Source organism: Xylaria bambusicola, assembly GCF_022495145.1.
Source record: "Xylaria bambusicola strain CBS 139988 unplaced genomic scaffold F5B22scaffold_5, whole genome shotgun sequence".
NCBI classification, from domain to species: domain Eukaryota; kingdom Fungi; phylum Ascomycota; class Sordariomycetes; order Xylariales; family Xylariaceae; genus Xylaria; species Xylaria bambusicola.
This window is the reverse complement of record NW_025953558.1, coordinates 966,070-989,877: the sequence shown is the minus strand read 5'-3', so window position 1 is coordinate 989,877 and position 23,808 is coordinate 966,070. Positions and strand designations below refer to the sequence as shown.

Genomic DNA, 23,808 nt, shown 5'->3' with positions numbered 1-23,808 from the left:
CCCCACCACCCCCACCCCCCCCCCCACCCCCCCGCCCCCCCCCCCCCCCCCCCCCCGCCCCCCCCCCCCCCCCCCCCGCCCACTGTACTCTTATCTCTTGGTAGTACTAACTCCCGACTTTGATATGGGGCCTGTAGCATTGTCCTCCATGTTTCCTAACAGGCCAAGATGGAATTAGTTGGTCAGGGACTCATGCGGCCCTAGTTGATCACTATATTGTGAATAGTGTCAAGTTCCAAGCCCGGACTGCTGCCCTTGCTATAGTAGCTCTGTCAAGTAAAAGAACAACAAGGCATATATAAACTGGGGGTGCAATTCTTGCAGGATTTAAAAGGGGGGGCTGCTTGCTTGGTTGACTAGAATGCACAAATGGTCTTGGAGAGCCTCAGAAGAGCGAGTCTTCGCCTTACCCCGCTGCTAGTTCGATATTAGGGAGTTGAGATGACCCGTGCCTCACCGCTTGCATCACATTTTGGGGGTCAAGGGCCCAAGAATAATAGCGCTCTGATTGGATAAGTCTTATTTGTTCGAGTTCATGTCCACTGCGGTGACCTTCTTAGATGCCATGCTGGTTACGTCGTAGGAAACAGTAGTAGTGGCAGGTCGTAGCTATGTCACTACCTAAGAGCCCCTCGAACACGCTTAGTATATCTATATCTGTACATGTATCTACATCGCCATCTACTTTAACGACGTGTTTATTTTGCGCAGCTGTTTCGTTTGCTCTTTCAATTGCTTCGTGTCTTTTTTTGCTTTGCCTAGTCTCTTGCGTTTCGATACGCGCTGACGCCCGCCCTGAAGGTATCGACGTCGCTATCCAACGCATAAGCCTTGATCTGCGTCATTGCATATTCGAGAGGTATATCTAGGCTAGCCCGTTGTAATAGAGGATAACTTGCACGCATCGCCAGGTGGCCCCCGTAATATGTTGAAGGCAAGGTATATGCCTTATTGTCACACGCACAAGGCGCTGTGCCAGCTGAATATGTAGTTCGCCTTGCACTTCGGCCGTACGAAAGGCCATTGCAGGCTGTTCATGGGAAGCGGAAGCCAAGCCACATTTTCGATAACCCAGACGAGAATGTGTATTATCACTTCATGTCTAACTTGAGCACAATGCTAAGCTTATAGCAATACTAGTTAACTAAGTATATCAGACTCTATATAATAGGGGAAGTAGATATTAAAGATTTGAATCCCTTCTTGTAAAACAGATAGGTTAGGACCTCCTATTCTTGCAAAGCGTTTAATCCGTTTTCTATTGGTTAGGCTATAATAGTCGAGATATTGTGCAGTCTTCGGTTGTGTACTAAGCCAGCAAGGCAGATGAGAATTGAGAGTTTGTTTTTGTAAAGAATCCTAAGTATTTCAGCTCTCGTAAGACGTTTTCAGTTAAAGGAACTCCCCACAGGCTGTCCTAAAAGGCGGGCGGTAGTTTGGTCGGATAAGCGGGTTTAATTCTTAATGAAGTATCTGGATCAAAGGTTACAGGTTCTTATATGGTTAATATAATATGGATTCAACTAACTGGTTAATGTATTAATTTTTAATAATTAATAAATGGTGATATTTTAACTTATAAGGGGGTTGTGACCCCCTTTATCTCTTCTCTACTTTGTTAATAAGTCTAGTTCTGTTCATTAAGTTTAACGGCTCCCATAGTTTCTCCTTAGTTCCAGCTTTACCTTTGCAGCAGATATCAAATTAGGGTGGGGCTTACCCCTACAAGCTTATATGGTCTCGTACAATCTCTGGCGGGCAGATCGCCAAGCGCACAGCTATAGAGGGAGCCTTCGAGAACTACTCGAAGTAATCTAGATAGTCACATATAGACCAATCATAAAGCTTCGGTTTAGGCCTTGTAAGTGCCTCGCTGAAGCCCAACAGCGGGTATTTCAGCCATGAAGAAAGCAAATCCATAATGGAATGATGAAAAATCCGAGGTGCAAAAATACACCTTTTCACAAAACAAAGGAGCTGAAGGGAGGGGGTACTGTTAGGGGTTTGAGGAGCACAGCTTCTTGTGTCATAACACTTTTGAGCAACGCCCCGTCTGGCACTAAATGCGGCTGCATTCATGAAAATCGGTTGCCATCCTCGCTCGCTCTGTAATTACTAAGTGATTTCTTATTCTAACTGAACCCGCTCGCCCCAACACATACACACCCCTACGCAACCAAAACCCTTTCCCCCTCCCCTCTCTTAACGTCAAGCACTAGCGGTCCACCGCTGGCACCACTCGCATCAAGACTAAGCGTAACTTCACTTCGGTCCGCAATAACCCTCACCGTCTCGCCTAAATTCCTCGCGTCCGTCTCATATGAACTCTCACTATTCCCTCCACCAATTCTTCCTTCATTTCCACTCTCCGAAGTAACCTCCCTAATCTCCACGCTCGGAAACGGAATCCATCCCTCTCGTAGCGGGACAAGTAAAACCGGGATTTCCGCCTCAGTATCAACACTCGAACTGCGTTCTTTCTCATCATCATCATCAGTACTAGGCGCCGGGATAACGAAATGCCCCTTCCTCCGTCCGCCAATGAGCCATGAGTCCGTTGGGGCGGAAAGTTCATAGCTGAATTCCACATCCGTTTGAGACGACGGTGGGGTCAGAGTATCCCACATGCGTGTCCATTTGAGATGTAGTGTGGCAGGGAGGAGCTGGTGTGTGCACACAGCAGCCGCGGGAGAAGACGGCGATTTATCTGGCAAAGATTGTTGAAGGCGAATATCTGCTGTGTGGACGATAGTGACGGAAGGAGTGTCAACAGGGATGAGGATTGAGGATGGCGCTTCTAGCTGCTCCGAGGATGGCGGCAGGACGAGGGTTGGATTATCTGTTTGCCATTTTGCCAGGAATGATGTCAGTGATTTTGCCAGGTCCACGCCTGCGTCGTCTTTGCCTAGGCCGTAGAACACCTTGGGTTCCTCGACAATACGAGAGAGGAACGAGGTGTATATAACCCCGAGCAAGGCGGCGCGCTCAAGCTCGATGCTAGTGAGATCATTGCGCACTAGTGGTAGCACAGTAGACACCACAAGGCGCGACAAAGGATGTAAAGAGGTGCCTTCCAGTGCTTTGACAAGTGAATTTTCAATCAGCGTTTCGATCTCATCACGAAGAACTTGGTAATGCAACTTAAGATACATGGTCTTAGACATTTTCGGATCGTTCTTAACACCTAGCTTTCGTTTTATCTTATACAGCAAGCTGGCCGGTTGTTTCGGGAAAACAATGACGGTATCGCTGGGCGGAACGCCAAAGCTGGATTCGAACATTTTCGACCCTATCAACTCGCTTTTGAACAACCGTAGAGGACTCGGGCTGGCTGTTGACACTGTGAATCGAGATAGGAGAATTTTGTGCTTGAAGACATCTTGGACATTGACACCAAGCGCTAGGCTGGTACGGACCGAAGGCGTCTTGGAAAAGAAAAAGCTTCCATGCTCAGTCTCATACTTCACCTCAATGCGAAGATGAATGTTGGGCGTATCCTGCTCCAGGGTATATGGAAACTGTATTCTCAACTTCGTTCTGGCGGGGATAGAACCAAAACACAGCATGCCACCCTCTGGTGGCCGAGAAAACCCGATAGAGGAATCATGGCACTTTGCCTCACTGCTAATGAGTCGTAAGCCTCCTGTTGCAGCTTTGATTCGGACTTCTGCCTTTTGAATATCGTTCCACCCAGTGTCTAGCTCAATATCAATGCTATTGCTACGATCTAGTTGTATGGACTTCGGCGTGTAGAGGCGCACATCGAGTGTATCGGTTGGGTGATAAATGAAAACCTGAGGAGACCTAAGTAGACTGCTCTTATCGGAAGGATACCCAAACTCTCGATCAAAATAGAGATACAATTTGCCAGCTCTTAGGTCAATTCTATCAACCTCGTATGAGCCTGGTATCAAAGCCTATACTTAGAGATTAGGAACAGCTGCATCACCGGAGCAATTCACTTTTACTCACATTACTTTTGAGATTCAACCTACTCGTGCCTGGTCGAATAGTTATGGGTCCCTCCTGTTTGAGCCACATCTCCTTTATCGGCTTAGATGATGCGTTAATGAGGCGCAGGTTAGCTGAATCGATATTCAAGTCTTCTACTAACAAGCTGTCAAGCTTTAGACGAAGAGTCAGGCTGTCTCGAAACTTATCATATCGAGGGGCTTCATCCACCTCAATTGATGCAAAAAAGTTTGACAGTGGTATTCGCATCTCGTTCAGGATGGTCTTCGTCTCTGAGAGGAGGTCGCCTAGACATCCTTGTATCTCTTCGCTTTCAAGATAGTCCTGTGTGTCGGCACTAAGTGATGGCTTCACCCGACGTCGGTCCTTTTCCGCAGTGGCCGCTTTAGATAGTAACTTTAGCAGTACTTTGATGTACTCATCTTTGCGTTGAAGCTGCTTAAGACATCGCGAGTACATGATCAACATAGAGAGCTCTAGAAGGCTCCATCCACTCTCACCAAAGAAAGGCGTAGTCCTCCAAAAATAGGAGGCAGCAGGGGCATAATCCTTGAGATGGTACTTGAGCACAGCAAGATCAGCCATAGTACTCTGGATAGAATGCGTATGAGCGGCAACTGTGTAATGGCGAAGAGCCTTATCGGTAAGTATTTCGTATAAGCGGTAGAAGTCATCGCTGTTGTCCAGTGCAGTCTTCAATAGCTTGTTGTCTATACCAGCCATTGAAGCAACCGTTTCGTCCGGCTGTTGTGTTGGAGCAACAGCTTCATCTCCGAGGTCAATATCGACCATGTTGACCATGATAGACTGTCCAACAACTGGAGTGTCAGCCCACCCATTGCTCCATCCACGTTTCTTACCAGATTCCTCCAAGATGTTCCTAGATAAGGTGTAAAGCTCCGCTCTCCTAGCTGCGAGATCTTCTAAACCAATTTTTAGGAATGACGAAGGTGCACCAGCATGGTCTGACATGCTTTGTGGTCGTCCGGTAGAGAAAACATTTGGACTGGGCGGCGGACGGGACACGCCGGCTCCCCCAGTCCCCACTCTTAATGATGAGTTCCTAGCTGGATGCATCATTGTTTTCGGCTCTGGTATGGCAGCTTTGGACTCCTGTCCGCCGAGAGAGTCAAGAGAAGAGGAGGGTATAGGTAGTGATTTGGTTGAAGTCTGGGCCAGTATTTGCTGAGCCGTGGAAAATGCAAATGATACTACCAAATTATCAATTACCTCACTTGTCAGAGGATCAACTGGCAGCACGGCGGCTGAATCGTCCCCAGTAGTGTAACCAGACGTTTCTGACAAGGCGCTAAGTAGATCGTTCCGCATGACTTGAGAGACGGAGGGGATGAATTCGAGGGCCCTTCGACATATCTCAGCTAACATTGGCAAATCTTCTTGTTCATTCTCTTGATGCTTGGGCGGTGGCGCTCGAGGCGCCACACCATGCAGAACTGACTCTTGCTGTTCCTTCAATTTGGCGAGAAGCTCTTCCCTTGTTGACCAAGCATTGCCCAGCCGTAATAGTAGCGTTATTTGCCTCGCGAAAATATAGCAACGGAAGTCGAAGATAGAGACGTTGTTGGCGACAATAAGGTCACGATAGGGTTTCTTGTTGGCACTAATGGGTATATCGTCATATAAATCCTTCGCTTGTATGCCACCCGACACCCGCTGCTCCCCTTCGAAACTTATCTCTCCCGTCTTAGCTTTGATTGCGAGATTTTTCAATTCTTCGGTATATGCTAGAAGAGTATTCGCCGTCGACCCAGATCTTCCGAGACTTTGGTCTTTAATGATCATATCTAGGCCAACGCTGAGCTCATCATAGCCAACCAGGGCATCCTCAACCAGGCCAACACTTTCGAACCCACGTGCAAGTCCCTCCTTCAAGATAAAAAAGGTGCAAAAATTCCAGCCGGGTAGACTTCTTTGAGCATCTTTTTCTTTGATATCCTCCTCATACTGAGTTACCCGCATATCGAAGCTAGAGAGGATTAAGCCACGAAATTTTGATATTAAGTCGGTCCAAGCATTCTCGGTCTCTTGCTCCGTCTCTGTATATCCAGTAGGCACAGCCGGCACGACACGCGGCAGACTATCGTAGGGAACATCATTCACGCCTATCCGAATTTGCGAGATGTGGTCTGTGGCATTTTTACTAGAACTGTTGAAATCCGACCTCAGCTTCTCTAGGAGTGTGCTTGACCCCGGGCGCCATCTCGAGGCAGTTGATGTTTTCTCAGACCCGGAACCTACGTCCGACTTGCGAGGCTGGGTGGCGGCCACAGTGTTGGGGATGACAACATGTACGATCAGCCACTCGAACGCATCGTGGTTCTCGGCAGCATTGGCCTTCTTGGACGTAGAAGGTGGCGTGTTCGTCTTGATCCAATCGCGGATCTCCTGCCTGACATGACTTTTGTAGGAATCATTATCGTCGCACCGAACCAAAAGTACTTTGAGATAGGGAGTCTGTCTCAAACCGGGAATTTGGTGACGCCTGGCGGGGATACTATTTCGGTTTGATGACTGGTCGATGGTCTCATTGGACTGGGTGGCACTCAAAGCAGCACCAATCTGGGACTGGGCGCCATCATTTTCGGACCGCCGCTGTTGGCCAGAGGAGGGCGGTGGCGAGGTAATGGGAGATGCTAGTGGATTCCTGTCACCAGAAGGTAGCAGCTCGATGTGGAGGGTCTCGATGGAGCGCAAGGGCCCGGCATGCGATTGCCAGTGAAGGTTGTGTAGAGGAAGGCGTGGCACCAGGCCGGGAGCTAGGAGTTTGAAGACATCGTGAGGGTCGAAGTATTCGACTATAACCAGTAAGCACGAGGAAGACCAAGGACCAGGCGAGCTTCCTGAATGGAGGGGGTCGCGAAAATACCTGTGACTTTGGAGGTTGAAAACGGCTGTTCCATGGCGAACAGCTTGGAGAATTGATCATGACTTCATGGCGGGCGTAGACAAGCGCGTGTAGGTGTGATTTGGGATTTGGCAATGAAGTGAGAGAGAGCTTTCCCCGGCATGTGCAAAGGTACAGCACCTACCTGTAACAAGTACTGTGCCCACTATAATCTAGGGGCACTTGGCGCGCTGACTGGCCGAACCCTTTCCCCACCTACCTAGGTACGATCTACATAGTACGAAGTATCTCGATGCTGGTATTTGATAGATTTGTAGGTAGGTAGGTATATTCTTGAGATTCACATCTCAACGGAGAGCTCTCGACTCTCTCATCTCACAAGCCAGCTCATATAGGTGTTGTTTCCGACCACTCTACCTAGGCAGTAATTCCCTGCCAAGCAGGTATCTTCTAGTGGATATAAGAATCGATGATTATGATGCAAGTAACCTGAAAACAGAGGTAGCCACCTACAATGAATTCAACATGTTTCTATCCCAACGCGTCATTGCCTAGCTGGTAGAGGTGTTCATAACGAGATCCCGGACTATGTGACAAAATGCAACATCACATGATGACCAGCTGTGTAACATTAGAGGTTGGGCAGATGTATCGAGCTCCAACAGAGCCTTACCCATGGAGCCTAATATCTATATCAGTTCAGCATCTCAGCCATCGCGATGGATCAGTATCGTTGTCCACCTGAGGAGCTGCCCCGGTATCTTTACCGGGTGCGGTATCCAGAAAGTCAAACCCGTCATACTGCTGAGGGACTAACGGCCGCAGACACGACTACAGTCTACGGCGACAACGAACACCAACGAGGTCTCTTCAGACAAGCCGTGGAGAAGCATTTCACGTCGAGTGATCGAGATTCTTCTCTGTTCATCTCGCTCTTTTCGGACCGGGACCATGCCGAGAACTGGGCATACATGGAGCTCTGGCATAGTCGGTGGTCGGAAAACTGGACTTTATGCACGATAGATACATCTTTACTCAATGAGGTTTACGTCTTCAAAGTCAGTACTCTTGTGGATGAACTGCGCGTGGAGATCCCCCCCCAAGCAGAACAGCACAAGAAAGGGGCGTATATCTGTTTGCACAGAGTACCACAGCATGCAATTTTGAAGGAAGAGCCTGTACAAGAGGTCAAACGTCGTTGTAAGTGACTTCCTTCAGCCTCGTCGAAATGATTAATAACAAATTATAGCCCTGGCATTGGATTATCATGACGATAACCATAACGATGACGACCACTGGGACCCTTACTACGGGTATGATAGTGACGATTCGGCAGTGGTGAACAATATTAATGATAATTTGATGAGAGCGCTTGAGTAGTCATATTCTCACTTGGAGATCTGAATACCTTCGTACTCATGCTCTCTGTACGCTTCGGTGTAGTATGGACTACATAGGTAGTTTTTGGCAGTCAGAACATATCATTGCATATAGCTTCAATCTCCAAGAAGCAAGGGGTTAACTTGGCGCGGGTGCTAGGATGGAGGAAATACGTTGATATCGAACCTCGAGTGTTACTATTACTTAGCTCTAATTATTATCATGAGCATGCAAGACATTGCTATAGCCGAAAAGCCCCCCTCCCAGAACTTCTCTTTCTAGACAGGTCTCCACCAGATCTCCAATGTCGTGCGCGTGTGTGCCAATGACGGGGCCGGATAGGCCCGGGCTTGGAGGGGAAGTCGCCGCAGATTTTATTTTCGCCATCGACTAGCTCCTCGTTCGAGGCAGGGGAGCCGTGTTGGCGAATTGTTTAAGCGCCTGTCTAAGCGTCCGTGTAACATCCTGGCGGACTCAATCTGTGATTAGCCGCTAAGGCAGGCACTGGTCGAGATTAATACCCAGGTAGGCTCCTAGGTACAAGATTTCGGGCCTCAACTTTTCATTCTTCTATATTATATACTCTCCTCTTCTTTTATACTCCTCATTCTATCGAGTGCCCTCCTTTCTTCCTCGGACTGCCACCAGAGCAGACAGTGAGTCGACTATCAACAGACCCTTCGCCATGTCGGGTCTTCAGGCCATCCGATACACGAGGGGCAAGTTAGAGGTGCTGGACCAGCTCCGACTGCCCCACGAACACCACTACGACCATGTCGCGACAAGTGAGGAGGCATTCGACTGCATCAAAGCGATGCGCGTAAGAGGTAACCATCGCCTTTGATCACGAATCCCCTCAAAACCATCATCCAAGAATCCGACTAACCCTAATCTTCACACATACAGGCGCCCCAGCAATCGCCATAGTCGCAGCGCTCGCACATGGTGTCGAATTACATGAAGGGGCATGCAGTAAGGATCCCCTCTCTACTCCCCCGGCAATTGGAATTTAGAGCCATACATAATAAATGGATTGCGACTAAAGCCATGTCGTCACAGAAGCATCAACCGCAGCCGAAACAATATCCTACATCGACTCTCGCCTAGACTACCTGAAAGAATCGCGGCCGACCGCCGTCGATCTGACCAACGCCATAACACACCTGAAGTCCGTCGTCCGCGCCGTCGAGACCTCCACTCTAGACCAAGCCGCTGCCAATTCAGCCATCATAGACGCCTACATCGCCGCCGCCGAGGAGATCTTTCGGAAAGACACCGAGACAAACCTCTCCATCGGCGAGCACGGAAGCAAATGGCTCTTCGCCAATGCGCCCGTCAAATCGCCCGAGGGCAAAGTCTCAGTCCTCACGCACTGCAACACAGGCTCGCTCGCGACGTCAGGCCACGGCACCGCCCTCGGCATCATCCGCTCGCTGCACTCAGCGGGGAACCTGCACCACGCCTTCTGCACCGAGACGCGCCCCTATAACCAAGGAAGCCGACTGACGGCCTTCGAGCTCGTATACGAGCGCATGCCAGCGACACTAATCACAGACTCAATGGCGGGCGCGCTCTTCGCCACCAAGAAAGCGGAGAAGTACATTTCCGCCGTCATCGTCGGCGCCGACCGCGTCGTGCGCAACGGCGACACGGCCAACAAGGTCGGCACCTACGCTCTCGCCGTGCTAGCGCGGTATCACGGCATCAAGTTTATCGTGGCGGCGCCCACGACAAGCATTGACTTGCAGACGACGACGGGCGCAGACATCAAGATCGAGGAGCGCAAGCCGGAGGAGCTCACGCAAATCAGCGGCGCCGTGGTCGGGTCCGATGGTAAAGTAGACATCACCCGCGTCGCGAGGGTCGCAACAGCGCATCAGGAGATAGGGGTATGGAACCCCGCCTTCGACGTCACGCCAGCCGAGCTCATCGACGCCGTCGTGACGGAAAAGGGTGTCGTTGTCAAGGGTGAGAACGGCGCTTTCGACTTTCGGGATATCATGCCGGAGAGGTGGGCAGCGGTCGTAGAGAAATAAGCCAAGTTGATATGAATTAAAAACGCTAAATAAGGGTATCTTTAATGCTGTCCCCTTTCCCCCCACATGTCGTGAGAGTAGCCTAGGCTGTCAGTTCCCTTTGTGCGTATCGCATGATAGCATCCCTCGCGGTATACCCTTGCCCGTACACCACCTCTAGCCTTACTGTAAACCAACGCTTTTCATTTATCTTGCTCATTAATCATGCTTGCCTCCACCATATTCCCTGAATCATCATCATAGCTCTCCCGCCTCATCACGCAGGGTATGCAAGATGATCTTCTTGAATCCCTCGACGCCTTGCTCCAAGTCCTTCAACTTGATAGCCTCGTCCGCGCCGTGTGCGACAAGGATACTTCCGGGCCCGTATAGGTAGCGCTTGTGGTCTCCCGCGAGATTGTATACGTCGGTGCCGTAGTTCATGGTCGCGGTGTCGAATCCTGTAACACTAGTCAGAGAAGAATTTTCTTATATGAATAGAAAATGAAATCAAAGTGAAAATGAGAATAAAACAAGAGATAGAGCTTCGGAATGAAGCCAAAAATGGATAGAGGGCAAATGTGCTTACCTGGGACATCACAAGCACACTCAACAACCCCATAGCCATTAACACACTCGATCTCAAACGCGCTCTCATCCACATCCCTCAACACCCTCTTAACCCTTTCCACCACAATCGCACCACCGCTCTCCTCAGGTCCAATCGCCACGCGTCCCGCGATCTTCGCAACCGCCTTCTCCGGAATAACATTGAGCGCGACCCCGCCCTCAATAACCCCCACATTGACAGTCGTATTCCCGAACTTCGCACTGCTCCCCAGCTCCGCGTCGAGCACCTTCACCACGCCCCTCATAAGCGTCTCCGTCGCGCTCTTCCCGAGCCACGGATACCCGGAATGCCCCGCCTTGCCACGCGCGGTGATCGTGCACGCGAAGAATCCCTTATGGCCACACGCCAGCTTGGCTTCCGTGGGTTCCCCGAAGATCGCAGCTTTCAGTTTCGGCGGGGGATCGAGGTGAGAGAGTGTATCGCTGAAATACCGCATTCCATCCCCCGAGCGCTCTTCTCCGACCACGAACAGCAGCATCACATCCTCTGCATTAATCCTCTTTTCCCTCACCAGCTCTGAAACCGCAATGATTTGCGCGGCCACGCTAGCTTTCGCATCGACGCTCCCCCGGCCCGCGATGAGCGTGTCCCCGCTCAGTTCCCCATCGGATCGCGAGTACGGAATATGCGGCGGGACGGTATCGATATGGCTCGTGACGAGGACCGCGGGAGACGGATGATGTTTAGGGCCCGGCCAGGCAAGGACATTGAACCGCGGCTTTCCATCACCTAATTCGTCACCAGTATCGTTCCACGGCGGGAGGAATTCTATTTCAGCCACAAAGCCGCGCTGCGTAAGATACTCGACGAGAAAGCTGCCGGCGTCGTTCTCAGTGTACGTGATGGAAGAGATTTCCACAAGGGACTTGTGCAGCGCGACCAGCTCGTCGCGATACGAGGGCGCCTCGAGCGGGATCGAAGCAAGAGCTACCGGGGCGCTCGCGAGCAAGCGGAGGAGCTTCATCGCAGGTAATTAATTGGAAAAAAAAAAGAGACAAACACTATAGACGGTAGTTGAGAATATATCCAGCTCTAGCCAATGGTGTCTGTATGAGGAAAGCGAAGCATAATACCAGTGTGACTCTTCTTTATTCCCTATCGCCGGTGTTTATATACTTAGGTAGGTATTATGTAAACTGCGAAGGAAAGAAGGTGTCACCGACTAGGTACGGATGGACAGTCAGTAGCTTACTTTAGGTAGCTTACCTAGGAAGCAACCTGTCTTACCTCGGCTTAGCTTGGGTGCCAAGAGATCTTCTCCAAATTGATGTAATCTGTATGTATTACCCTCGCTCGTTACCGTAGATGGTAGTAAGTCTGAAGTTATCTCAACTATATGCCCTCAACCTGGGACTCCTACTTACTCTCTTCCATTCATGTACATGAACTACGGTAATTATTACATACTATTTTCTCTCATCATCAGCAGCACCGTATCGTGCCACTGTACCTCAGATCTACCACAGCCGACCTGTCTACTAGTGAAATTGAACATGTCACCCCAGTTCTTATAAATCACGTATCGTCTTGGGCCAATAACTCTTCGCAAGGGGGGCCAAACGGCTAAATTTAAAAAATAGATAGAAACTATCACAGGGTATCTTTCAATTCAGTCCATGACTGGCATTAGGAATTCGACTTCTCTTCTGATCGTACAGCAACCCTTATCTCCTCGCCCTTCACCTCACTGTTCACCTCAATGCCTTCATCTTCAGCTGTGCTCTCGTAGATCTCCTCAACCTTCTCACCCGGTCTACTCAGGACCGGCGAAAACTGTTCCACCTCTTCGATCTCCTCCTCGGGCTCGAATTCCAGCGCTTCCTCGTCTTCTTCCTGTATCGTGATCTCGCCGCTTCGTCTGCCTAACCCGCTAGTGCTCGCGCTGCGACTATGACCCCCTGAGCCCGACCCACTTCTTCCTCCTCCCGAGCCGTGGATCGAGAGCGACGGACCTTTGAAAATGTTGCGCTTGCGCTTCGCAAACAGAACCCCTCCGGAGAACGGATTTGGCGAGCCTGGTGGATTGTGGGCATCCGGTGTAGGCATGCCTTCATTGAAGTTGAGTGCTAACGGTGGGCCGCGGACCAGCCGGATGTTAGAAGGGAATGACGCCGTCGTGGGCGTAGCTGGGAGGACCTTGACTGAGTGGTGCGGAGATCGACCTCCTGCTAGAGGAGTCTTCGTCGTCGAGACAGATCCATTCGAACTTGTCGAACTGGCCTTAGAGTGTGTATGGTGATGATGAGGCATCGTCCTGATCGACGATAGCGAAGACGAGGTCGACTTCCTTCCCCGCAGCCCGGTCGACGAGCGCCGCATTGTAGACCTGGGTGTCATGGGGCCTGGTGAAAGAGATTGGCGTTTGTAATTGGAGGAAAGTCTACGTCCCACACCAGGGACAGTCGACAGAGGCGCGGGCACCGGTTTCCTAGACGGGGTCCCGCGGATGTCCTTAAGAGTTCTAATGGTGCCATTGGGTAGGTCTGGCGAATGGTCCCCATTGCGAGAATGTTGACTGGAAACCGTAGCAGGATATTTGCTGGTTTGAGGTCGAGGACTTGGATTATTGGGCGATTTCCCACCAGGCTGCCCATCCTTGGCCACCAAGTTCGGCGTAGAAAGGCTGCCTCGCTTATTCGGTCTATGTCTTCTTGTGTTCTCCACAATCCAATGAGTCCAGTTTTTCCATGTCGCAACAATTGCCTGTGACGGGTTCTTGCGCGTCTTCTGGGGTGGACCTTGTTCGCGCCCACCGTGATTGTTGATCGCACCTGTGGTCGTGACCAGATGAAGCGTCGAGCCCCTAGACCTCGCACTTCGAAGAATCCCTTCTTTGGGAGGGGGCAATGGCCGTCGGTGTCGAGAGGAACTAACCGAGCGGACCGAAGCCTTGTCGAGAGGTGGTGGTGGTAGAGGATCATCCGGAAGAGGGCCCTTCTCTTTTGTTTCTGGAAGGTTAGGCAGGTCCGTCACAGCATAATCGGCATAGTGAGCACTTCTTCTCTCTGCACGACCTCGCGTCCTAGGCAACGGTGGCTCTCCAAGCCAACCAGGACCGTAACCATTGGAGGTTTCGTCGAGAATAGGAGCCATCCTTTCTAGTTTACTAGACGCTGCCGAAAAACGTCTCGAGTTTCTGTTTTCTGCTTCTTTCTCCTTACGTCTTCTCTCCCGCCTCTTCGCTTTCCGCTCTTCTTTCTCGAGCAGCAGGGTCCACCAGCCAGCTAATGCGTCACACTTCTGAGCGAGGACACTCTCAATTACGGCATCGATGTCTACACCAGCGCTACGCATTCTCTGAAGACAATCTTTTTCCAAGGCGGTAGCGAATGGTGGTGGCTGATGGACCTTCAGAATAGCCTGTTGCTGGGGAGCAAATTCCGCGATGAATGGGTGTGAGAGTATTTCGGGCAGCGATGGCCGTAGAAGAGGCCGCTTTGACAACAGAAGCTTGATCAGTGAGACAGCATCGCTTGTTAAATGGTCTCGATATCTTGGTTCCTCTGACAAAATCTTTGTTCTCGTAACATTATCATCATCGTCATCAAATGGGAGCTCACCGCAAAGCAGCGCGTAGAGGATTACGCCAAGACTCCAGACATCCACCTTTTCTCCGGCATACTTCTCCCCTTTGAGCATTTCGGGAGCAGAGTAGCAGACCGTACCGCAGAATGTCTGCAAGTAGTTGGATTTGCCTTCATATTCACGGGTGAAGCCAAAATCTACTAGTTTGACGTTTTCATGCTTGTCAAGTAGAATGTTTTCAAGCTTTAGATCGCGGTGCACACACGACTGTTGATGGACGTAAGAGACGGCACCGACGAGCTGAGAAAATATCTTCTGAACCTTATCAACAGGCAAAGGCCCATGATTTAAAAGGTAATTATAAAGCTCGTCGCCTGTCATAAATGACCAGTCAGCTAAGATTTGGCGTTGACGTGAGGCGCATTTAGCTTACCAGGACAATACTCCAAAACCAGCCATACCAAGGTCTCGGTCACAATGACCTCATATAGTCGCGCAATATGCGGGTGAACAAACTGTCGATGATGATGGATCTCTCGGGCGAGGTTTGAGTCATCCTTATTGGCCGACTTGAGTACAACCTAGCAAGGTCAGACAAGATGAGACGCGAAGACCAGCACAATCTCAGCCACATACCTTGGAGCCATTTGTGAGCTTATGGTGGGCGAGGTAGACCTTCCCAAAGGAACCCTTTCCTATCAGCTTCCCCAGAGAATAGTTCCCGACATTTTTCAGATCCCTGTTTGAAAATTCGCTGAACCGCGAGCGGGTCTTAGTATACGATCTCGCAGTGGCTCAGCGGATTTGCCTTGGTTGACATCAACTTACTCAAGGAGTTCTTGGTACGAGGTAGCGAGCTGTAACCAGTCATAGCAATTAGCAACTTGATTTTATTCGCGATTTTCTGGTACGAAATGATAGCAGGACAGTGACAAGCTCTTGTATCTGTGTGCACTCACTTTAGCCTTCCGCCCTACCACCTCACCCTTAGCCTTGGAAGTTTGCATTTCCCCCAGCGCCCACGACCTTGGGCATTACCCCCTTCCACCAACTGAACAAATCGTGTAACACGCGAAACCCACTGGTATTCGAAAATATCCGACAAGGTTTTAGGGAATAAGAGTCAGGGGTTATAACAACATCGAGAGAGTCAACGTGACTAAAAGGGAAGCGATGGACCTTATATCGTGTTCAAGCTCGCCAAGGCAGCTTGGAAGTCGGTCGGTATAATAGCGACTGGGATACTGAAGTTGCAGGACAGATGCGACAGAGAACCGGGCGTTGGGCAACAGGTGTAGTCGAAAGGGATTCGGATTCGTGGCTCGGTTGGTTGAAGGAGGATCGTATGATGGTGTGTCAGCGCTGGCGTCTTCAGCTGGATAGCAACGGTTTCGACCCAATATCTGCAATGCACAAGTGACAACTGGCGAATATTGAGTGGCGTGGGGGTCGACGGAGGACACGCCGGAGAGAACAACACAGGCCGGTTGAGGCACGGGATTGCTGATGTCAAGGGAGCTAGAAGGGGGAGATGTCTAGCTCAGCACAGAGCTGGCTGTTACTAAACAAGCGTGAGAGAGAGTGACAGATAATTAAAGATAATGAGCGGAAGGTCAGAATCGAAGGGAGGAAAGAGGATATACGAGTTGGACGGACTACCTCTGCCTACATGACACAAATGTGCCAAAGAATCACAAGTTTTGAAGACTTGAGACTTCAAGGATATCCTGTCTACCTTGATCGAAGGGGGCTGACGATAGGTAAAGTTAGGTAGGTAGGTTCTTAGGTAATAATAATAACGCTAACCTGGATACCTAAGACAGGCCTAAGCCAGGCCTAAGCCAGCGCTATGTACACGCGATAGCGACAGGGGAGGCTGTTTAGTGCAGATGCTTTACTTATTCAGCACCACTGCATGCACTAAGACCTTCGACATGAGCACTTATCATTGGCCCGCTGTTACTGGGAATATCGGCATAACATTCCTGCTATATATGATACAGTACGAACACAGTATTAAGTTCGTATAGTCACTGTCTCCGGGGGAAAACAGCAGTCCACCCTCTCAAGTCCCTTGCATCGACATGGGCAGATTCCTGACTTGACACCGAATCTTCAGCTGTTTTTTTCTTCTTCTTCTGAAGATTTTCTTTGAACAAAGTGCAGAATGCCATAAAATGCGATCAAGTGGATACTGTCTCTTTCTTCAGGGTTCTTCGTCAGATGAGCTGTATTGTTGGCAGCTTGGGCTGAATTGCAGTAGCATTGACAGGTAAGTAGTGAGGCAAATGCTCACAACGTGGATGCCGAATCTAGGTAGCTTGTCGACGAAAAGAGGAACGAGACTTGCGCTTCCTCATCTACATCAGATGTCAGATACTACGTCTTCCGCCCAGTGGCCAGCTTCGACAGACAACTAGAGCCATATGATATGCTTCCCTTGATGATGACTGCATATAGTAATATTCAGCGTCCCATGAGGGGGGGTGCGCGCGGGGCTTTCTAGAAAAAGAAAAGGAAAACGATACTCGGGACACCAAGTAAAACCTGGAACTTAGATCTTCGCCTTCACATCGTCCCGATTAACCGAAATGGGACAAGGAGATGATGGGATCTAGCACCCAGGAAGAAATATGGTAAACGTCATCCATTCTTAACACCACTCGCTCGCCCAGCCAGCCTGCCCAGGTATGCTTCTCTAACCCGGCATCGCAAACACACTTTCCCTAGGGTGGGTAAGGTAGCTCGATAATCTGAACTATTCCTGGGGATATGAGGAGTATGCACTGAACAGCGTGATGCGGTTGCATTTACCCCACGTTTTTGGAGTCCGGCAGATCACCTCGACCAATACAGAACATCAGGGCTAAAGTGCCACGCTATCATTGGACGTCGCATGCAAATGAGGACAGGGACAACTACGGCACTGGATACTATATCTATCTACGTGGATGGGTGAGATCCGAGCAGACGGCAGCCCCCTTACCCTCAAAGCTGGTCGTTGATTGGGACATCTACTCAAAACAACTTGAATCCAGCATTCAACTTGCGATTGAATGTCACTCGAAGTACTGAAACTCAGGTCACCATGTTGTTCGATCAGTTCCTTTCAGGTCACTCTGGAGGGTTGCTTTCAGGCGTACTACCTGAGCAGCTTAAGTCGTGGCACTTGGGCGCTTCTGTTCTAATACTTGCCTTCTTGGCCCTCGTAGTTGACTATGCGTACATGTTGCACATGCGGTCTAAGCTCGTGAGTGATACCTCTCTCCCATCACCTTCGTTCTCCTCGTCGCCTCTAGACGTCTTGTTAACCGATTTGTTTAGCCTCCTGGTCCGTTTCCTTGGCCCATAGTTGGTAATACATTCATGCTGCCGGACAATAAGCCGTGGATCTGGTTTGAAGAACTCTCCAAGGTATACGATGCTCAACTCATCACAATTTGGATAGGACGGTAAGCTTAAGCCACGTTATCCACTCATATCTGAGATAACATGAAAAGCTCAACTTCATTATCAGGAATCCTACAATCTGGATCAACGATGCTTGGGCGGCCTCGGAGCTATTCGATAAGCGGGCGGGGATCTATTCTTCTAGACCGCGGATGCTCGTGTTTGCAGAATTAGGAGCAGGTCAGGATAATCTCCTGAACATGTACACAACAACCCCAGAACAGCGTGATAGGTGGCGCGTCCACCGCAAGCTCATACACTATGGCGTTGGCATCCAGTCGGTCCGTAGGTACCGCGACTTCCAAAATAACGAGAGCAGAGTTGTCGCATACGACTTGCTCAAGGCGCCCGATGATTACGTGAAGCATTTCGAGCGTTATGCTACCAGTGTGGTCTCCATTATCGCCTTTGGACGTCGAGTCGAAAAGTGGGACGACCCCATTATCACCGAGGTCATCGCTATGATGCACCTGGCAGCAGACCTCAACGTGCCAGGCAAGAAATTCCCCATGCTCATGGAGACGTTCCCCTTTCTCGCTCGTTTCCCCAATGAAATTGCCCCGTGGAAATACGGTCTTGGGAAGAAACGGGCGTTCCATTTTTTCTATGCGTTGGCAGATGAAGCAGTCAAGAAAGGCGACCACGAGGAGTCTTTTGTGAATTATTTGTTCTCCGAGAGACCCAAGTATAATCTGAGAGAGGCGGAGATATCTGCTCTGACAGGGAACCTGTTCGGGGCTGGATCGGACACGAGTAGCAGCACTTTGATTACCTTTGTTCTCGCTTGTTGCGCTTTTCCGGAAGCTGTGCGGCCGGCATGGGAAGAGTTAGACCGCGTCGTTGGCCATGACAGGAGCCCATCCTGGGAAGATGAAGACAACTTGCCGTATGTTAAGGCGTTTGTCAAGGAAGTTCTGAGGTGGCGCTCCGTGGCTATCATCGGAGGGCAGCCTCATGCACCTACACAGGACGACTACTACAAAGGTTGGCTGATACCAAAGGGTGCGTGGATTCAAGGGAATATCTGGGCCATTCACCATAATGAGCGTGAGTTCCCCGATCCAGATCGCTTTAACCCCTATCGGTTCCTGGCGGGACACCCGGACCAACGGCCGTTCCCCGGTGAAAAGGGCTATATGACTTTTGGATGGGGTCGTCGGGTCTGCACGGGACAAGCACTGGCGGAACAGGGAACCTGGATTACGGTAGCTAGGATTCTGTGGGGTTTCAACATCCAGCGAAAGATGGGTGCAGATGGGAAGCCCATTGAGGTGGATATATTTAATTACACGTGAGTACTAATCACATGTCGTGATGTGATGCAAACGTCAATTGACTAATGACGTTTATGCAGTAACGGGCTCAACATGAGACCTCAACTGTTTGAATGCAGCATTACCCCTCGAAGTGAGGAGATCCGTCGGACTATTGAACGGGAGGGTATACAGGCGCTGGGTGAGCTGGAACAGTACCGTGGTGAGTCTAAATATCGGATGTCGACTTTCTATACCCGTAATGACCTCGCGATGGATCTTTACGGGGATGGAAAATGAGTTGTTTTTGAAGGGAGGCTTGTCAAATACACTCAGGCGGATCAAACAGCCATGCTGCAATTGATGAGAAATGAGAAGATTTATTTGCACTTAAGCATATTACCACTTACGGCCGTGGAAACCCCCGCTGAGATGGGGAAAGTGTTATACGTGTCAACGCCTTATATGAACATTTATGTGTAGACATTATTGTTTTTTAAACTGGCCGCTGGCAATACTTAATATGCGATTGTGACACAGTGAGTTAATGCGGTGCGACTGCTGAGATGCATGCACGCAGTGCATGATGATGGGTAGGTATTTTCGGGCGTTTTGTATAAGTATGACCACATCGCGCTGGAGCGAAACCGAGAATGACGGAAGCGGGGACTGCTTAGTTTGGCTATCTATCTCAGTTTGCGATCTCAAGCATTCGTGGCTTCGCCATACATCGAACCAGAGTTGTCGCGAACTAAGTAATGACCGATTCCTCCTACATATGTATGTTTCGAATATTTTTACCCCTCATATACAGGGTATATACATAAACGTTGAATAGACGAATCCTATCGCCAACATCACCACAACCGTGACATCCACAGCACTAGCTGCCAGTAAGAGCTCGCCTTACATCGGCTCTCACTCAGTCTTCTCACCCTCGCTCATAAGACACCATAAACCATGATCGTCCACCACGATGAACCCTTACCCGGCCAAGGCGCAGTAAGCCTGCTCATCCTCGGCGCAGGCTGGACATCCACATTCCTGCTCCCACTGCTCCAGCGCGAGGGGATAAACCACGCCGCGACAACGACAACAGGGCGTGACGGGACCATCCCATTCATCTTCGACCCAGAGTCCGAAGACACCAGTCCCTTCACGGCCCTTCCCCCCGCCAAGACAATCCTCATCACCTTTCCCCTCAAAGGCACGGGGCAGTCCTCGCGTCTCGTATCCGGCTACGCCGCGACACACCCCGATATCGCCCAGGACGTGCGGTACATCCAGTTCGGGGTGACGAGCATCTGGAAGGCCGAAGACTGGCAGGACGAGAACTCGCCCTACGACACCTCCAACGCGCGCGCCATAGCCGAAGACGAGTTGATGCGTGTGGCGCCCGCTGCGTCCGTGCTGAGTCTCGCGGGTCTGTACGGCGGTGCGCGGCAGCCGCGTAACTGGGTGCATCGCGTGATTACTTCGAAAGAAGCCCTACGCGCGAAAGGCGCGCTCCACGTGATCCATGGCGAAGACGTCGCACGGGCAGTAGTGGCTCTGCATCGCAATTTCACGCCCAAGAAGCGCTGGCTGATGTGCGATATGCATGTGTACGACTGGTGGGATCTCACGGAGGACTGGGCGAGGCAGACGCTCGGTGCGGAAGAGGGGAGTGTGTCTGCCGAGGAAGTCGAGAAGCAGAAGGATTTGCTGGCGTGGGTGGGGGAATTGATGATGGAGGAGAATATTCGCGCTCTGCCTAGGGATATGAAGCTCGTGGGACGCAGGTTGGATGGGAGGGGGTTTTGGCAGCATATGGGGATATGGCCTACGCAGGGACGGATTCGATAGGCGTGTTGAATAGATGGAAATAGTTTAAAAGGTGATTGTGACGATGGCATTGCGAGGAAGTTCTTTGCGTTGATACAGTCACTCAAAATCATGTGAATACACACAAAATAGTCAGTCTATCATCTAGTATGAGTCCAAAGCTATATACAGTAGTGAAAACGCCCAACGCAAGCCAATGTCTGACTACGACAAACGCTTGCCATTCTAAAGCCGCATCGATATTTTAATCTAACGCTTCCTCTTTATGTATCTCAATACCAGGCGGCGCACCCGTAAGCGCCTTACACTGCGCATAAATAACAAACTGTCCCGCTACCAAACCACAAGTCATAAGAACACGCGGTCCCAGGCCTGAAAGCAGCAATCTCTTCGGTCCAAACTCGCGCGCAAGCGAGAACATCCTCGCCGTAGCGCCTTGGCTAGGATCCCCCGAGCCCTTATTCATCGCAGACAAAAGCGTATCAGCAGGATGCGACAGCACAGCCGCCGCAACACCAGCGACAATACCCGAAGTTAATTCCACGCCGGTAGACTCCAGATGCGTCAACTTCGCTTTCCGCTCGGACCCGATCGACCGATAAATAACCTCGACAGCAGCCTCGTGCACGGAGAACTGACCAACGGCGTACGGGACCTGCTTGAACAGCAGCGGCACGAATCCCGAATAGAACCCCCGGAACCCTTCTTCTCGCGCCAGACGCATGAACCCAGGGATAAGCCCCGAGGCAAACCCCCGCTGCGAAACGAGGCGAATGCGCGTAGCTTCCAGCGGACACAGGGCGATATCCGCGAAGAACTCGGCGCTCGCGCTGGCTGATAGATATATCGCCGTGCGATGGCGCGTGGCCGTCTCTTGGGATCCGACGAGGTCGATGTATTTCTTCTTGAAGAACTCGTAGCCCGCGAACTTGCCGCCGCCTTGGATCAGGTATCCCACGGCCGTGGGGCCGAAGCCGGTGAGGAGCGCCGAGGCGCCTTCTTTGGCGACGATTTGGCGCGCCGCGCGGACCATGTTCATCCCCTTCATTGCGTCGTCGACTTGGATGCGGGTTTTGACTACGTCTATGGGGGTCGCGGCCTGTTACGGTTGCATTTCGGCGATTAGAGCGGGTCTTCGTTTGGGTTTGTATGGGTGTATCTTGTTTGTGTGTCTATATCTGTGTCTAGAGGAGGTGGACTTACGCCGTGTGTGGCTGTGGCTGCTAGGGCGCCGGCGCCGAAGAACTTGACGTAGTCGCCCAATGAGAACGTTGGTGTTATTCCATTTTGTGAAGCCATTTTGAGATATGTCTATAGCTTGGAATGGCAGAGACAGAGAAGGAGAGAGAGAACGATTGAGCCGGCTGCCCACTACACCAGGATCGAATGATATGAATGAGCGCGTTGGATGTGAGTTGGGCGATTATTCAGCGACACCGTCCGACCTTCGGTCGATATCGGTCTCGCTCAAGATGTGTATCCAATCGACGACAGCAATCTCGGTTGATGATATGCAGGGTGCGTGGGTTAGAAGTCGTGATCGCAATGGCACTCAGTGCGTTCGTCAAGTTTAATTATGAAGAATTAGTATCATTAGTATTCGAATTATTATATTTCAACGAACAATTCACTCATAAACTGGCTGTCTGGCGACATTTATGGCCCTCAATTTCTGTACGACCTCGGTATGTTCGGTCTTCGTCTTTTTGACGATGACGCCGGCGGGCGCGAGCAACGGTGACGTCACTGTGCCAAAACCCACATAACTCATCGACTTTGTGGACCAGCGCGAGAAACAAAGGGCGAGTGGGCAGCTACATCCGCTTAATTCCCTGACTTCTATTGACAGTGATGGCAAGCGCCAGTATGCAACGAGCATCATCGATTAAAACTTGGGATCTAATGTTTACGCTCATGGTGAAGAGAGAACAGGAAACCATATTTAATCCGTGATGTTGGAATAAGTGTACCCGACCTAGGTAGGTAGTAATAGGAATGATGCTTATTCAATTACCCGTGCTTTTATGCTATTCTTGAAACTTATCTTTCTATTACTAAGGCAACAAAACCTGATAACCTTGGAAGAGTTCTCAAGCAATGTTCACGCGATAATCTAGCGCCTACTATTTGAGGGCTTTGCCATTGTTGTAACGGCTTCACGTTACTAGTTACTGGTGGATTTCATCTTTCTTGATACCTACTGAGACCGTCCTATGTGCGCATACATACTTATGTTCGACGTGAGAGATCGCAGTGGGGTAGCGGGTCTAGCATTCAATGGAGGTTATGGAGGGGCACTACGGAGTACTGGTAGACTACATTATTCCTTTAACATCCAGCATCGTGACCTGCCAAGAAGAAGATCGGCCAATTAACGCTTTCAGCACTCAGCATGTAAGTTCGCGAGTGCTAGAAGCACTGTAGTATTAGCTGGGACGGAACGCCACTGAATCTTTACTTTGTTAATGTTATATATATGTAATCATTTCTAGGACTGACCGTATAGAGATAAAAGCAAGGGTGAAATAACCTGGCCCTTAAAACTGGGATGAATAGGTCGCAGAGACGTTGAGGGGATAGTTGAGCCGCATTACCGATCAGAACACTTGCTTTAGCATTTGTTATTACATCAGTGTTTCTACGGTGGAGGTCTCATTTCGCAATCCATCCCGCACCGAGAATTATCAACTTGTATAGTATCTCTTGTGGCACTGAGATCGATGGATAAACACCGTTGGTAGCTGTAGGAGTATAGTACACGTCATTCTCAAGGGCTACTTGCCCGACGAAGCATTGCATCTCGCCACGTGTAATATCCCGGAGAGTCTTCAAGGTAATTGTCCTCCCAGCAGCCGCGCCAGTTTCTCTGCGCCAAGGTGATATGCATTTCAG

General features: G+C 50.3%; 8 protein-coding genes across 8 annotated transcripts; 4 read left to right on the top strand and 4 right to left on the bottom strand.

Moving 5' to 3' along the window:
• Window positions 1-1,987: 1,987 nt before the first annotated feature.
• On the bottom strand, window positions 1,988-7,138 carry F5B22DRAFT_592436 (trafficking protein particle complex subunit 10). Its single transcript, XM_047973917.1, has 3 exons — window positions 6,860-7,138; window positions 3,973-6,788; window positions 1,988-3,917 (listed from the first exon to the last, which is right to left on the bottom strand). The coding sequence occupies exons 1-3, from the start codon at window positions 6,891-6,893 to the stop codon at window positions 2,169-2,171; spliced, it is 4,599 nt and encodes a 1,532-aa protein (XP_047834607.1). The 5' UTR covers window positions 6,894-7,138; the 3' UTR covers window positions 1,988-2,168.
• Window positions 7,139-7,159: 21 nt separating this feature from the next.
• F5B22DRAFT_422226 (uncharacterized protein) lies at window positions 7,160-8,323 on the top strand. Its single transcript, XM_047971648.1, has 2 exons — window positions 7,160-8,038; window positions 8,088-8,323. Exons 1-2 carry the CDS (start codon window positions 7,558-7,560, stop codon window positions 8,216-8,218), a joined length of 612 nt encoding a protein of 203 aa, XP_047834606.1. The 5' UTR covers window positions 7,160-7,557; the 3' UTR covers window positions 8,219-8,323.
• A 431-nt stretch (window positions 8,324-8,754) lies between these two features.
• F5B22DRAFT_422244 (uncharacterized protein) lies at window positions 8,755-10,480 on the top strand. The gene is made up of 3 exons (XM_047971649.1): window positions 8,755-9,045; window positions 9,125-9,190; window positions 9,278-10,480. The coding sequence occupies exons 1-3, from the start codon at window positions 8,904-8,906 to the stop codon at window positions 10,252-10,254; spliced, it is 1,185 nt and encodes a 394-aa protein (XP_047834605.1). The 5' UTR covers window positions 8,755-8,903; the 3' UTR covers window positions 10,255-10,480.
• Window positions 10,373-12,083, bottom strand: F5B22DRAFT_422257 (uncharacterized protein). Its single transcript, XM_047971650.1, has 2 exons — window positions 10,823-12,083; window positions 10,373-10,694 (listed from the first exon to the last, which is right to left on the bottom strand). The coding sequence occupies exons 1-2, from the start codon at window positions 11,826-11,828 to the stop codon at window positions 10,492-10,494; spliced, it is 1,209 nt and encodes a 402-aa protein (XP_047834604.1). The 5' UTR covers window positions 11,829-12,083; the 3' UTR covers window positions 10,373-10,491.
• A 90-nt stretch (window positions 12,084-12,173) lies between these two features.
• On the bottom strand, window positions 12,174-15,523 carry F5B22DRAFT_422134 (kinase-like protein). The gene is made up of 5 exons (XM_047971644.1): window positions 15,349-15,523; window positions 15,218-15,246; window positions 15,026-15,143; window positions 14,823-14,970; window positions 12,174-14,763 (listed from the first exon to the last, which is right to left on the bottom strand). The coding sequence occupies exons 1-5, from the start codon at window positions 15,394-15,396 to the stop codon at window positions 12,491-12,493; spliced, it is 2,616 nt and encodes an 871-aa protein (XP_047834603.1). The 5' UTR covers window positions 15,397-15,523; the 3' UTR covers window positions 12,174-12,490.
• Window positions 15,524-16,948: 1,425 nt separating this feature from the next.
• F5B22DRAFT_422144 (cytochrome P450) lies at window positions 16,949-19,722 on the top strand. The gene is made up of 4 exons (XM_047971645.1): window positions 16,949-17,639; window positions 17,714-17,841; window positions 17,907-19,130; window positions 19,194-19,722. Exons 1-4 carry the CDS (start codon window positions 17,478-17,480, stop codon window positions 19,390-19,392), a joined length of 1,713 nt encoding a protein of 570 aa, XP_047834602.1. The 5' UTR covers window positions 16,949-17,477; the 3' UTR covers window positions 19,393-19,722.
• Window positions 19,598-21,049, top strand: F5B22DRAFT_422201 (uncharacterized protein). The gene is made up of 3 exons (XM_047971647.1): window positions 19,598-19,872; window positions 19,931-19,985; window positions 20,041-21,049. The coding sequence occupies exon 3, from the start codon at window positions 20,053-20,055 to the stop codon at window positions 20,935-20,937; it is 885 nt and encodes a 294-aa protein (XP_047834601.1). The 5' UTR covers window positions 19,598-19,872; window positions 19,931-19,985; window positions 20,041-20,052; the 3' UTR covers window positions 20,938-21,049.
• F5B22DRAFT_422157 (mitochondrial phosphate carrier protein) lies at window positions 21,049-22,379 on the bottom strand. The gene is made up of 2 exons (XM_047971646.1): window positions 22,120-22,379; window positions 21,049-22,015 (listed from the first exon to the last, which is right to left on the bottom strand). Exons 1-2 carry the CDS (start codon window positions 22,213-22,215, stop codon window positions 21,161-21,163), a joined length of 951 nt encoding a protein of 316 aa, XP_047834600.1. The 5' UTR covers window positions 22,216-22,379; the 3' UTR covers window positions 21,049-21,160.
• Between the last annotated feature and the right edge of the window lie 1,429 nt (window positions 22,380-23,808).